The following is a 14,882-nucleotide window of genomic DNA, read 5'->3' as shown; positions in this document are numbered from 1 at the left end:
AGCTATTTTTATACATCTGCAAGCTGGAAACTCACTTCCTCTTTTTTCAGGAAACCTGCTCTTCCTGTCTCATCTCTCTCTCTCTGACTATGATTTCTTATGATTAGGTAGAAAAAATAAGTATAATTAAAGCTAAGTTTGCAGGAGACAAAACAACACACACAACCAGATTTATTTTATTGCAGCCTGGGTCTACTGTTGGATCTAGATGTCACCTGTGTGACTAATTTTAAAGGTAACTTTATTTATTGTAACTGTTAACTAAAATCTCCAGCATGGGGAAGTGGGATAATCTCGGATTTTCTTGACAAACTGCAGCCTCAGGAGATGCAAAGACAGTACCTTGAGAATGTGTATTCCGTTTGCCATTCCTTCTATGAAAATGTTTGTAATTAAGCTACGCCTCAATGTAATAAAATATGCAGTTGCAGAGGAGCACTTTAGAATTGGTCCCGAGACAGAGATAACAAGATGTCTTTGGGCAGAGTTCTACATTCAACTGGAAGATTGCATAAAAAAATTCAACCGCCTCCCTGTGTGCTTGTTAATGTCCAGCAAGAGTGTTGGGTACCCTAGTGTCACAACCTGATTGGGAATGAATGTGGAGCAAGGCTGGTGGTGATGCGGGCAACGTGCCTGTAAAGGGTGTTACAGGCAGCCAGTGAAGTGAAGCTAAGACCGGGGTTACATGCTCTCTCTTTCGAGTTCCTGTCAAAAGTCGTGCAACCACATTCTGAACCAGTTGCAGACGTGAAAGCAGTGACTGAGTGACTCCCAGATATAGAGAGTTACAATAATCCAGTCGAGTTGAAATAAAAGCGTGGATCACTGTTTCAAAATGCTACCTGGAAAGAAAAGATTTTACTGATGCCAATCGTCTTAACCCTCTCCAGGCAGGTGTTGCAGATTTGCAACAACTTAAACAGTCTTTTCAAGTAATTTGAGCCTGTGAGGGTTAAGTGATAAAAACTGGACTTAACCACAGCTCTAATTTGGCTGTCCAATTTAAAATCACTGTCCACCTTAAAACCAAGATCTGTAATAACAGGTTTAAAATACTCCTCCAAGGGTCCCAGGTCAACAGAGGAGGGCTCACAGGAGCCACTGGGTCCAAACACCTTCACCTCTGTTTTCTTTTCGCTAAAATTTAAAAAGTTCAAACCGACCAAGCTTTAATATCACCTCGACATGCCAGGAGATGTTTGATTGACTGGACATCTTTCTGCTTCTGGGGCAAGTAAATCTGGCAATCGTCAGCATAACAATGAAATGAAATCCCATATTTCCTGAGGATAGAACCTAGAGGCAGTAAATAAAGACAGAAAAGCAGTGGGCCCAGAATTGAGCCCTGTGGTACACCATATGGCATAGAAGCAGTAGATGATTCAGAGTCTCTAATATTTACTGAAAATGTTCTGTCCTTCAGGTAGGACCTGAACCAATTAAGAACAGTGTCACCAATACCTACAATATGCTGTAATCGCAATATTAAAATGTCGTGGTCGACTGTATCAAAGGCAGCAGTTTGGTGAAGTAAAATCAGAACAACATGATTACCAGAATCACATGCTAAAAGGATGTTATTAAAAACTCTTATTAAAGCAGATTCTGTGCTATGAAGAGTTTTAAAACTTGAATACCATCCTCATCTAAAAACTGTTTCAGCTGATGGTATACCATTTTTTCTAAAACCTTAGAAAGAAAAGGCAACTTCAAAATAGGCCGATAATTTGCCAGAACAGAAGGATCAATGTCAGGTTTTTTAAGCAGTGGCTGCACTGCTGCATGTTTGAAACTAGCAGGGACCACACCTGAGGACAGACTGCTATTTATAATTGCACAAACAGGCTGCACTATGCTAGATAAAATATCTTTAAAAAGTCGTGGAGGGACAGGATCACGGGGGGAACCTGCTGGCTTAATATGGCCAACCACATCCTCTAAAAGTGAGACAGTCACAGGCTCAACCTGAGTGAAAGCAGCAGAGCGAGGACCGAAACAGAGGGGTCAGAGTCAGGAGCTATGGTAAGAGCCCTGGCACTACCAACCTTCTGAATAAAGAAACACAGAAAATTCTCACACATGTCAGGAGAAGCTTCCAAACAGGCATTCTGTGGAGTATTAAGAATAGAGTCAATGGTGTTGAATAAGACACGTGGGTTATGGCTGTTTGAGGAGATAATATTAGCCAAATATTCCCTTTTTGCCTCTTTAACTGTGCTCTGCTAGAGTCGCCAACAGTCTTTTAAAATTTGAAAAGTAACCTGCAGTGTATCCTTCTTCCACCTGCGTTCAACACGGCAACATTCCTTTCTTACAGCACGAGTTCTGTCATTAAACCAAGGCTCAGGGTTAATCTTTGGTTGTCTAGTTTTTAATGGAGCAACCGAGTCCAGGATTGTTTGACAGGAGGAATAGAACCAGGACCAGAGCTCTTCAGTATCAAAGTGGAGGAAATCAGATGATCCATGAAGTTGAAGAAAAGCAGTAGAGAACTGAGTGGCCGTGGTGGGGTTAATAATCCGACAACGCCGAGCCGCAGCGCGGGTTTTAACTGCAGTAGGTGTCAAACTAACACTGAATAAAACAGGCAGGTGATCTGAGAACACAGAGTCACAGATTTCCAGGTGATCCTAAATATGTTCTTGGGGCATTGTGCGTGGGTGCAGGGCAGAACAAGGTATTGTTCAAAAAGGCAAACAGCCACATAATGTTCAGGTAAAAATAATGGTAATTGTGGAGGTTCCTCCATCTTTTCCTCAATGTTAGTATTTATTTTAATGTTTTTACATTGATCATTTCACTTTTTCTTTGGTGGTGGGTTTTGTATTGGGTTGTTTACTAATTTGGGTGTGCACATTTAGTAAACATCTTGTGTTCATCTGATATAATAGTTATATAAAACTGTTGTTTTGCTGAGTTTGAAGGACTTGCTGGGAGAAGACGATTGGTTTAAGTGTAACAGGTAATAGATACAGATGAAATTCTTGCTAAAATATGTTTTGTAATTACCATGTGATGAATGATTTTTGGTGCCCCCTACTGGTTGCCTATAAATAGGGAGATAAACTGTAAATTCCAAGCAGTCTGTTCAGCGCTCTACTATGGTAAGTCACCAAATCCAGTTCTTTTCTGAACAGTCATGGGTGTGCTCAAAGACTGACGTGGAGTTTTATTACAGTATGTGGAGAACTGGTGGACCAGTAGAGAAGCTCACTGTGCTAATTTGTGTTAACCATTTATTACAAGTAATTATGTTGTATTATTTATTAGTAATTTATGTTGTCAGTTATGTTTGTCAGTTTTTCTTCAGTTGAGTTTGTCGGTTTGTCTATTATATTGTCGGTTTGCTGTATTTACCAGCTTGTCAGTTTGTTTGTTCCCTGTTTCAGTTACAGGTTACTGTTAAATAGTTTATTAGTTAAATTTGACTGCTGTCTGTTTATTTATTTATTTATTTTTTTTATTTATTTATAAGAGATAGACCAGATTGTGTTAAATTAATTTGAAAGAAGTATCAGTAATCAAATATCTGTTAGAAAAATATGTTGTTAAGCCAGATTGTAATAATTGTTTGTGACGCAGTCTGTTCAGCGCTCTACTGTGTATGCGGAGAACTGGTGGACCAGTAGAGAAGCTCACTCTGCTAATTTGTGTTGACCATTTATTACAGAAAATTCAACCAACTGGCCTCCTCTGTGTGTATGACGGGACGGGCATAAGGGGAAGCTGTCACATAAGCAGGAAATGGAACAAACCATCAGGCTGCTGGAAGCAGGGGACTTGATAATTAAGATTCTTCCTCTCGCTCTACTAATAGCATAACTGCTAAAACATTGATAGCATTAGGTTGTTTTGTTTTTATGGTTGTGTTAATGTTTTGATTTGAATTCGTTATTTATGTTTATGTACCTGTAAATTTATGTCTTTGTCTTCTCCCCCAACCCTCCTCGTTTGTGTAGGCTAGCCTTTGTGCATAAATTCCCCTGTGTGTTCATTGTGTGAGGTCAGTTTCTGGTTTGTCATATTAAGTTGGTATGCTTTAGTTGATTTCTTATAGGCCTATTTTTCTTATATTTTTGAGATTTGTTGTAGAAAGTCTTTTGTAAGATCTTTTGGGAAAATTATTTAGAAATTATTTTTTTATATATGCCTTTGTCCTTGTTCTTTGCTGGTTGGACTGTTACAGTAATGCAATTTCTAAGTATGATTTTCAAATAAAGTTTGTGTTAAGAACTAGTAAGAACTAGTCATTAATTTTACCTTTTACCTTGATAATAAACTGGTTTTAGGTTTATTAATCCCATGGTTTGAATAAAATGTTCGTCAAATGAAATGCATAGTATTGAGTAGATTTTATTTTAATTTGTGGGGCAGGAGACCCTACCAGGAGTGTGTGACTCTAGAGCTGCATGTATCTCATTAATTGTAGCAGATGTTGGGAGATATGATATAGTCTGATTCTGTTTCATATATTTACAGCTCTGGAAAAAGCTATCATTCCTCTGATTTGACTCTATACATGTTTAAGTAAAATGAAGATTGTTGAACTACTGAGAACATGTTTCTGATATTCCAAGCAAAAACTTAGTACTTATTTACAGAAAATAAGACAAGGTCAAAATAATGAAAAAAAGATGCAATGCTTTCAGACCTTGAATAATGCAAAGAAAACAAGTTAATAAGACAAAAACTGTACTAATGTTTTAACTCAGAAGAGTTCAGAAATCAATATTTGGAGGAATAAGTAGGAGATTTTCAATGGGGTTCAATGCAGTGGTCTCTTAATTTTTTCCAGACCTGCATATAGATGTTAAATTTTAGTTGGACAAAACTATTTAATTTCTAATGTGAATGTATGTAAATAAGCAGTGACTTTTAGAAAAATGCACTGACAAATAACTTCTCTCAGGCCTTAGTCCTACTGCACTCCTAAAAGTCAGATCCTAGTGTGGCAGGGGCATCTTGTCCCAGAAGTATGGTGCTGCGCACACTTCCTCTTTCCCATATAAGAAAGACGGTGTGTTGGAGCGCAGCTGGTTTATTAGGGAGACAGGTAATCGGCATTTACAATTAAAAGATCAGTAGATCGCTGAAGGGATCAGAGCCCAGGCTGATTCAGCTGGAGGTATATTGAACATTAAGCGTGAGGCGGGTTAGAATTATTTCTGATGCCTCCACTTGATTATTTACTCTTAGAGAGATGTACAGAGTTCCATTGACTCTTTCAGTTTAGAGAAGGTAAAGGCAGTTTATTATTATTATCTGGCTACTTATGGTGCTTGTCTAACTCTGTCTCTTTTGTGTGCAGGTTGGCCTGCTACTGTTTTAGTTTTGTTTCAATTTCAGTGTTATATTAGTTTAGAATTTCTTTTCTGGATAGTTATTATTGATCAAAGCATTTTCTTTATTTTGGGGGGTTTTTGTCTAGGGAAGGGGAGTTTTTATCGTCCAGCGCTCTGGCTTGTTTGTAAAATAAAAGGACCTATGCTGTCCCTGGGTGCCAGGCTGTTCTCTTCCACTAGTCAGAAGACTAGTGGAAGACTTTTCTTTGCTTCATTCATCAGGGATTTTTGTGTGAGTGTGTTTTTGTTGGGGAACACTCAAGTGCATTTAGTTATATTTGTGTTTTCTTTATTATTATTCCTCCCCCTAGCAGTCAAACTTTATTTAATTGGATTTTAATTATGGGATGGACCAACATCATATTGAATCCTATGGATTAGGAATGGGATGTCACTTAAGCTCATATGTGAGTCAAGGCAGGTGTGCAAATACTTTTGGCATTATAGTGTATGTATGTAGAGAGAGAAAAGTGAATAAATAAACAGCAGCACTTTGCTTTATTCTGCTTTTATTAAGGTAACAGCTGAGGTCTGTCCTACTTTCACAACACAAACTTGCTCAATGTTGCAAATTTAAATGCACATATACTGAGCATCAGACATAGCAATCCCTCACACATCTTTTTGAAACAGTTTTAAATTAACAAAATGGTAGTCTTGTATCATAAGTTCATAGGGTGAATGCAGTCACAATAACAGAGGGAGGGAAAAGCCACCAGCACCCAAAGAGAACCACCACAGTACATATTGACTCAGCACTCAGCTGAATCTCCAAATCATATCTGATTGTCACAACATGAGTGAATCTCATAGCAACCCTTAAAACATGTTCACTCAGTTAAACATGGAACACTTTTTGAAAAAAGTAACTTAAAGGACCAGAATGTTTAACTGACAATTGACTCTCATTTGGACTACATCAATCAGAGTTCCAGCATTTTTTAAGTTCTCCTAAATAAAACTTCTGCAAACGAGAACTGCCAAAAGTAACTGCTCATTTTGATATCCTTATGAAAAACTCACTGAGAGGATCCAATGCAGAGAGGATTTGTCAGGTTTTACCTGAAACAAACAAAATTTACTTTAATTATGCCACACTAACAGTTTTCTCTTCTACGAATCATGTTTTTGGAAGAAAATGCATTCATTAGTTGGAGAACAACAAATAAATGTTTGTTTTATATCTATATCAGAATACAGGTATTCTGATATAAAGACATAAATAGATATAGATATTACATTATACTCCATACAGCGCTCTATAACCTAAGACCAGGGGAATGCATTGTAATCCTCAACGTTACCCATGAGGTACTGTTCTTCCCCCTATGTGGCAGGGGGGTGGAATGGTATCTGACAGCTAAAAATCATCCATCAGATACTGTCCATCAGATGATTTTTGATCATCAGAGACCGTTCCCCCTGTGAGAGCAACCCTAAAGTCTGCAGAGTGTCAGGCTTGCTCATGCTAACTGAACTTTTAAAGTTTCACCATAAAAGTAAAGAACAAAATGCTTCTTTGCTTTCTATTCTGATTTTCCCTTAATGACTTTCCAAAGAGCTGACTTTTTCATCTTGAAAATGAAATAAAATAAAATGAGTGAGAAGTCATGCACTGAAGGAATGGATGGGAGAGTCGATCACTCATAAAATGTCTCTGGTATTTATTACAGAGAATTAAACTCTTAAGAAAAGTATGAGGAGAAACTCCCTGACATCTCTCCAGGTATTCCAGCTTCATCCCACAGTTCAAAAACATGACTGTGAGGTTAATAGGGTTCTCTAAATTCTCCTTTGGTGTGAGTGCTTGGATGCATTGTGGTTTGTCAGTGGACTGTGACCTGTCCAGGATGTACCCCACCTCTCATCTGAAATGTCTCGCTGGAAATAGGCACCAGCACCCCTCCCAACCCCACTAGGGATAAGAGTGTAAGAAAATGCATGGATGGATGGATGAAAACCATGGTACGATAGAACCCCGCCTATTCAGTATTTGAGGATTCACCTATTTGCAGATTTTCCAATACCAAAAATCTAAAATATGCAAAAGAAACTATAGTTTGAGAAATTAAAAAAACGGTACCTAAAAGCAATGTCACTTAAACTAATGATATAGTCCATGAAATATACGTTTTAGTGGGGGTCTCAAGTCTTTGCTGATTTCAATAATTTACAGGCGACCCCCATGTATACCCACTCCATGAGGCCTGTAACACATGGTGTACAGTGGTTCATCCCTGTCAATTGTTAGGAAAGAGATAAGTGTGATGATTAGATTTATTACATAAAACATTTAACATCTTTATAACCTTCTCCAAAAATTGTGCACTGACCACACTCTGAAGGTCAGGTTACATCATGCGATAAATCTTTAACAGTAGAAATCCAGTTCTACTGCTGAGCTAAAATTCAGCAGTAGAACTTTGTGTTCTACTGCTATAGTTATTTGTGTCTTCATAGCCATGAATTCAAAATCTGGATACTACACAATTTCATTCTGACTTTCACTTCTTTCTGTAAGAAAGCAGAAACCGGGGGAATATATGATTTAAAAGACAAAAAACACTGGTTCCTTGAAGAACCTTCCACTTTTTGAAAAAAATTTTAAAGAAAAAAATTCCAAACTCTCATCTCAGTTTAATTGAAATGATGCCTTGATTATTATTACTTTAATGCAAGCAGGAAAAAATGCAACTTGTTGGTTCTATGCATTCAGCTGAGCTGCAGCTAAAACCTGGGGCCTGGATAAAAACCAGTTCCTTCTACTATACTTTGCTTTGTACAGCATAGTACTGTTGAAATGTTGAAATGAGTTTTTCATTTCTCAACAGCTTGGTTGAGAAATGATTACTTGTTGGAGGCGTGGACGGTGCTAAGGTTTTAAATTTCATCTAAACGCTAACGTTTGTGTATGTAATCCTCTCAGTTTGACACTAAGAAGCTAACCGGAAATTGCCAACAACTGTGAAGAGAGATTTGCCGATCCGAATGATTTGGCTGTTAATATTGATTCAATATTTGGAATTGTGGCCAATATAGACTGAATGACTATATTCAAAAATCAAAAATATGCAAAAGAAACTGTAGTTTGAGAAATTAAAAAACCGGTACCTAAAAGCAATGTCACTTAAACTAACGATATAGTCCATGAAATATATGTTTTTGAGACCCCCACTATCGTCAGTCACCGAAAATTGACGTCAATAAAATTGACATTATTGATTTTGTGGTGAACTTCTTCTGTTCTACCCTAGTCAAAAATTGAGCAGGTTCAACTCAAGGGGAGCAAGACTAGAAAGAGTGAGTGCTGGAAGTGAAAACTTTTTTGAGCGGAAATGCAGAGGAAGGCTAGCTGAAACCATGACATGGCCATCTAAAAATAACCTACTCTGGTTTATAATGGTGGCGCCTGACACCAGGGCAAAGGGAAGAAAACACTAATGTCTGATTCAAAATGAGAGGAAACCCCTCCAGAGATTTCTGAATTATTGGGACGTATTTCCTGCTTTGCTTCATCTGGCCTTCTATCAATTAATCTGTGGTGGTTTCTTCAGCTCCTCTTTTTTCACAGCTCTTCCTAAGCTCTGTCCTGAAGGAAAGATACACTCACTCACAATATCATTTTACAGCCACAAAATATGTCAGTGGTCTTAGAAATGTGATAAGACATTAATTCTCTCCTCTTCTTTCCGAGTTCATGATGAACTGCACAGTTGGCCCACACAGTCTGTCACCACAAAAGAGCAATCCTCAATAATCATCACTTCTACTCACACATAATCATAAAATATGTCAAGGTTGCTCAGACTAAAATCTTCTTTTAAAGTTTCAGGTTCTCAAGTCTCACAAAATCCAAAGGGCCCCATTTAAGTAATTCAATTGTGTGTTTAACTTTCCTACCCCATGAATATTTTCCTACCCCATGAACTGGAGTAGTTCTTCTTCAGAGGAGTTTGAGCCTGGAGTGCTGACTAGCTGTTATTTTCAACTGTCATGTACTTCAGAGCAGCAAAGCCAAAGCGACGAGACATGTTCTGCTGGAACTCCTCCTTCAAGGTTTTAAGGCAGACCCGGTACTGCTTATTGGAGCGAAACTTTGTGATGTCAAAGCTGGGAGCATGGGGCATATGAATCATATAGGCATTTGGCAGGACCACAAACTCATACTCCTGGAGACAGAGAGAGAGAGAAAGAACATTGCAGTTACTGTAAATATCGCTGGCAAAACCTGGTTGAGTCAAAACATTTGAAAATTAAATGGTACATGAACTGAACAAAACAATAAAATTCTTGAAAGATTTATTGGATATAAAGACCTCACTCTCAAACACTGTATCAAACACTGCTCACAAAATTAAAGGGATCATTAAAATAACATCTTAGATCTCAATAAATTAAATATTTTCATTAAAAACTTTAAGACAGTGTAAATGATCAAGAGAAAAGCAACACAAAAATAATCAACATAAATCAAAATTATTACACTAGGACTTCATACTCAGTATGAAAATGGAAACTAATAGTGAATGTTCTTCAAGACTAGAGGAGGCTAAGTAGAGTATATGGCCTCCAAATTGCGTTGTCAAGCATGCTCCTACAACATCTGGGCATGCTCCTGATGAGACAGCAGATGTTCTCCTTACGGATCTCTTCCCAGATCTGATCAGAGAATATCAGGTAGTTTCTGGGTAGTCTATGATGTGATGAAGATGGGGATTGACCGAAACATAATGTTCTAGATGTGCTGAATTAGATTCAGGTCTGGGGAACAGGCAAGCCAATTCATCATACAAGAACTGCTGACATGCACATGAGGTTTAGCATTGTGATGCATAAAAAGGAACACTGCACCTACATATGGTCTTGCAATGTGTTTGAGAATCTCATCCTGATACCTTATGGCATCCAGGGAACCTCTGACTTGCTAGGAGGGCTGTGCAGCTACCAAAAGAAATGCAAACCCATATCACGACTGACCCATCACAAAACTAGCCATGCTGGAGTATGTTGCATTTTGGTGTTCCCTAGTACATGGCAATCATCCTGCACGGTACTGGGCTGTAAGCACAGGCCCTACATATGCATGAGCTTACAGGCGAAGGCACATATAGGGTGGTGTGAGGGATTTCTCCATGGGCTCCAACAACACCTCATAGAGACTGTTTCTGACAATTTGGGTTGGAACTTTAGTGGCCTGCTGGAGGTCATTTTGAGGTCATTGTGCAAGGAGACCTCCCATTCCTCCTTGCTCAATTTGGTACCTTAAGGCAGTCAGGACACCTCTGGCTAGCACTTTGAGGGCGAGGAGGACCAAAGAAATGCCTTCCAACACCATAGGGACAAGGTAGCTACTGTAGCCCTCTATTTGCTCACACTCCAAAGCATCTGAGGAGAGTATTTGTCATCAGCAATGGCTGAAATAAATGGAACTTTGACCAACATAATTGATCTTTGGAGTATGATAAAGTTAGGTAAGCAATCCTATATTGAGATTTCAATCACTAGAAGTAAAACTGACAAGAATTTAAAAGAACTATATGCAAGATTAGAGGAGTTGTATAGAAAGTGGGTAATGCCAAAGGAAAAAAAATATGCATGAGGTTGGTGAAATAATCATTTCAGAACAATACTTGAGAATGCTGTCTCCTGCATGATGTGATATGTTTGTGGCTGCACAGAAAAAGGAACAACCATGGAGTCATACACAGCATGGAAAATGAGGGGTGTTTCAAAACCTGTTCCCCACTACCAAAAGGTAGGGGGGAGTAAACCTCCAAAGAGTGTCTAAATGTGCCATCAAGATCCCCAGCGAAGACTGTGATTTGTGTGGGATGGAGGGTCACACAAAATCAATGTGCCCGAAGAATTTTATAAAAATAACCCAGACAAAGTGTGGAATCTGAAATGGAGTTTGAGACAACCTCAACTGAAGTTGAGGGCCTTTTGTTATCAACCTTATTGCAGTCGGGGCACCACTAGCTTGCATAAGCTCCTCAATACACAATAAAAGGCCCTCATTAATTCAGAAAGTACTAATTCAGGAAGTACTTAATTCAGAAAGTTCTCTGCACTGTTGTGCAGAGAAATTTTGTTCCAGCAAACAAGGTTAATATAAAAACAATCTCTGTCTGTGCCATTCAAGGATATGAGCTACCATGTCCAACAGCAGACATGGACATTAAAAGTACATGGACATCTTGTCATCTTTGTGTTGCTCAGAATCTACCATTTCCAGCAGTGCTGGGTTAAGATCTGCTTGTGTTTTGTGACTTGTTGAACTGCAGCATTGCATTAACCAGATCTCGGACGAGAAAGAGAGGGATTTTTGCAACCACTTTGCCTTGACCTTTTATGATCCGGACCAGGAGACTGAGCTGTAAACTGCTGTCTCTTATGTTGTTCAGATGCAGGAATGACCGGAAAGAATGACAGCATTGGGCCAAGCTTATAAGGAAGTTTGTAAGCTTCATTAAAAAGCCTGGTACGATCAGTTACCTTGCCAGAGATCTTTCATTCCTTGCCAGACAGCATTGGATAGGACTGCTCACTGTCCAAGTGCTGACAGTATGCTGTTAACAAAATGGCAAGGGTCATATGAAATCCAGAACAAATTGGGATAAACAATCTGAAAGATTGCCATTCCAGATCAACCTCAGACCAGAAAGCAAATGATTTTCTTATTCAGGAAGTTACAGAGGAGGAGGAACAGGATAATCAACACCTGCCAAAACCCCCACCTCTGTTTCTGGATTTGAACCAAGTTTATGAAGAAAAACCAGCTCTGGTGAGAAATGTGTGCAAATCAAATATGTTCCAGAAAAACTCTGGTGAAACAGACATTGTAGAACATGACATTGTGTTAAAAGATTGAACCTTTGAGAGAAGAATGAGTTACATAATACCTGAGTGCTTGCTGGTTGTGGTAAAGTCAAGTCAAAGAGTTATGTCAAAGAAGGCATGTCTTTGTGACACAATTTTAAAGGCTTGCAACTGCCTTGGTTTCTTTGGCCCAATACTGATACTAGCACCGTATTCACTGCTGGTGAATTTTGCATGCAACAGTCCACATACAGCATGCAAATAGGTTGCTTACACTTTTTAAAATTAGTTTTAGCTTATTGAAATGTCTCTCTCCACCAGCAAGTTACAGGCAATGTGCAAAATATACATGAAGCAATTCAGACTTCTCAAAAAATGCTATTGTTGCATTTTGTTCAAGCTGCAGAATATAACTTTAATTAAAAATATGTTTTTTCCACATTTGTTAAAGTTGTCACCATGTTGTGACAGTTTGCTATGAAACAGATGAAAAGATCAATCTCCTCCACCTCCTCTCTGATTTGCTACTGCTTTCTAAAGAAATGCATCGTTCTGACCAAAAAAACCAAAAACAATCAGAACCAGGAGGAGGGTCTTAGCGTTGTCAATCAACTCATTCACTCACTGCTAAGTGTGCTAATGGAAAATTTTTAAAAAATTGTTTGAATTTTTGAGTAATAAATACATTGTTTTTTTGTGTGTGTAACTGTAAAAAGAATGGAGAAACAGAAAAAAATCCACAGACTCCTGTAATGATACTAACTATATTGTCACTGGACATAGAGTTCCTCACCTTTTTTACTGGGACAGAGGGGAGGGGTTATGCTGGTATGCTGTTGTTAAGTGTGGTAAGAGGTACAGGGACAAGTGAAATATGTTGTTAAATTCTTCCCTGAATTAATTTAATGTTAGTGAAATGGAGGCAAACTGTAGTCTGAAACCAAGCTAATTATGCGAAATGATTGCTAATCTCACACAGTCTACCCACCTCTTTCGGAGAAAAACTGGGCTATAAATTGACACTCTTGTCTTTTTCCCTTTCTCTTTTTGAAAACCTGACTATTATTTTTCTAGGCAACATAGTAACTGCCATAGCCATTCTGACTTATTCTGACTGCTGGTGGTCACTGTCAAGCACGCTAGGCAGGAATTAACTATTTCATGTGGCTCCAGGAGGGTTTTCAGGGCAAATATAAATGTGTGCTTTTTGGTCGGGGAGGGATAAAATTATTCTTTTTTCTGCTAAAACAATAAAAAAACCCACTATGATTAATTTTGTAATTGATGGGGCCCCTGATATTTTTCTATTTCTGTAAGATATAGAAACAATTTTTTGTGAGAGCAACCCCTGTGGGTCAGGGGCCCTTGGAATTGTCCTAACTCCCCCCTATCCTATTTACAGCGATCCTGTTTACACATAAAGGTCACCTTTCTGGAACAAACCAGGTTGTAAGCTTGGGTTAGACTTGAGTAGAAGGTGGTTCAGTGTTAAAGCTTCCAGATCATTTGGATTGGTGGATTTGAGTGTAATAGGTCTACTGTTAAAGATTGACTCCACTTCACAGAAAGCAGTTTGAAGTCCCTCCTTGTCCAAATGAGGGAGGAATCAAGGGCTTTTCTGATGGACAAGTCCATGTTTCACTTAAATAGAACAAATTGAGCCACAACCAGGGATAGCTATAGATTACAACACATTGTGTGCACTGCTGAGAAAGTCATCGTCTGAAACCTCTGACTTGTAAAAAGGACCTGTTCTCCTCAAGGACTCTAGGTCGTGCAGGTTGGATTGTGGATGACCTTTCTCACACCAGACACAGCCCATTTAAACTCGCCCCCTTAGGCAAGAGACTATGGTTCATCCTGACCAGAACTTCCCACCACAAAAACTGTTTCTTTTCCTCATCCATCACACTGACGAACAATTGTTAAATTACTCTAATATAGCAGTCACTTTATCCACCTGCTACTCAGAATATGTATACATCAGAATGTGTATACATATTGTGTATTTTTCCTTTTTCATATTTTAGTTTATTGTTTTTAATAATAATATTTTTTATTCATTTTTGGATAAAATACTTAGCCAGTGAACTTGTTTACTGGCAATAGGAAAAAAGTGATTCCGATTAACATTATTCCAAGAGAAATTAGTAGTAGCTTCAAAGTATTCAAGCTGTGCAGAAGAAAAAATAACTGAGAAAAACTTCCTCAAACGGAACTATTTATAACAAAAGAATTACATTTTTTTAGCTTAATCATTTCATTTTATGTAAAAAAAAGAAAGTGATGAATAACCTGTGCATCAAGCTCCATGATATGAGCCACCTTGTTCCAGCCAAAGCCCACAAAACGGCGGTCATACTTAGGACTGTCTCTCTTCACCATCACATAGGGCTCAAAATCGGCCTCCCACAGCACTTTGTAAGGTGTGGTGGCTGTCCGCCATTTGGCAAAGTTAGTTGGCGCATGGCCTTTGGTCCACACATGGTATCTACAAGGATCAGAGAATGAAAAGAGGAGAAATTAGACAATGCAATGAGCTGCAAAAAACAATTTTTTTATAAACCAAATTATATTTGATAACTGCTTTATGACAATGCTTTTACTATATCACTATGAACAAGAAAATAACAGGTAAGGACCCCTACATTGCAAAATTTATTTAGTTTCATATTTAACATAACTGCTGTTTTGATTACAAAGTTGGCACATCCATAA

At 38.4% G+C, this 14,882-nt stretch overlaps 1 protein-coding gene across 2 annotated transcripts in view; it reads right to left on the bottom strand.

The window, feature by feature from the left end:
• Nucleotides 1–5,837: 5,837 nt before the first annotated feature.
• large1 (LARGE xylosyl- and glucuronyltransferase 1) overlaps nt 5,838–14,882 on the bottom strand; it is a 44,047-nt gene continuing 35,002 nt past the window's right edge. For both annotated transcript variants that reach the window (XM_055024252.1, XM_055024253.1), the window contains 2 exons: nt 14,460–14,655; nt 5,838–9,514 (listed from right to left, as the gene is read on the bottom strand). In XM_055024252.1, the coding sequence (XP_054880227.1) occupies nt 9,317–9,514; nt 14,460–14,655 (394 nt within the window). In that variant the 3' untranslated portion in view covers nt 5,838–9,316. The remainder of the gene's footprint in view (nt 9,515–14,459; nt 14,656–14,882) is intronic.

This window comes from Poeciliopsis prolifica, unplaced genomic scaffold (assembly GCF_027474105.1).
Source record: "Poeciliopsis prolifica strain line A6 unplaced genomic scaffold, Auburn_PproV2 SCAFFOLD117, whole genome shotgun sequence".
NCBI lineage: Eukaryota > Metazoa > Chordata > Actinopteri > Cyprinodontiformes > Poeciliidae > Poeciliopsis > Poeciliopsis prolifica.
The sequence above is the reverse complement of the archived record's forward strand: the minus strand, read 5'-3'. Positions and strand labels throughout refer to the sequence as shown.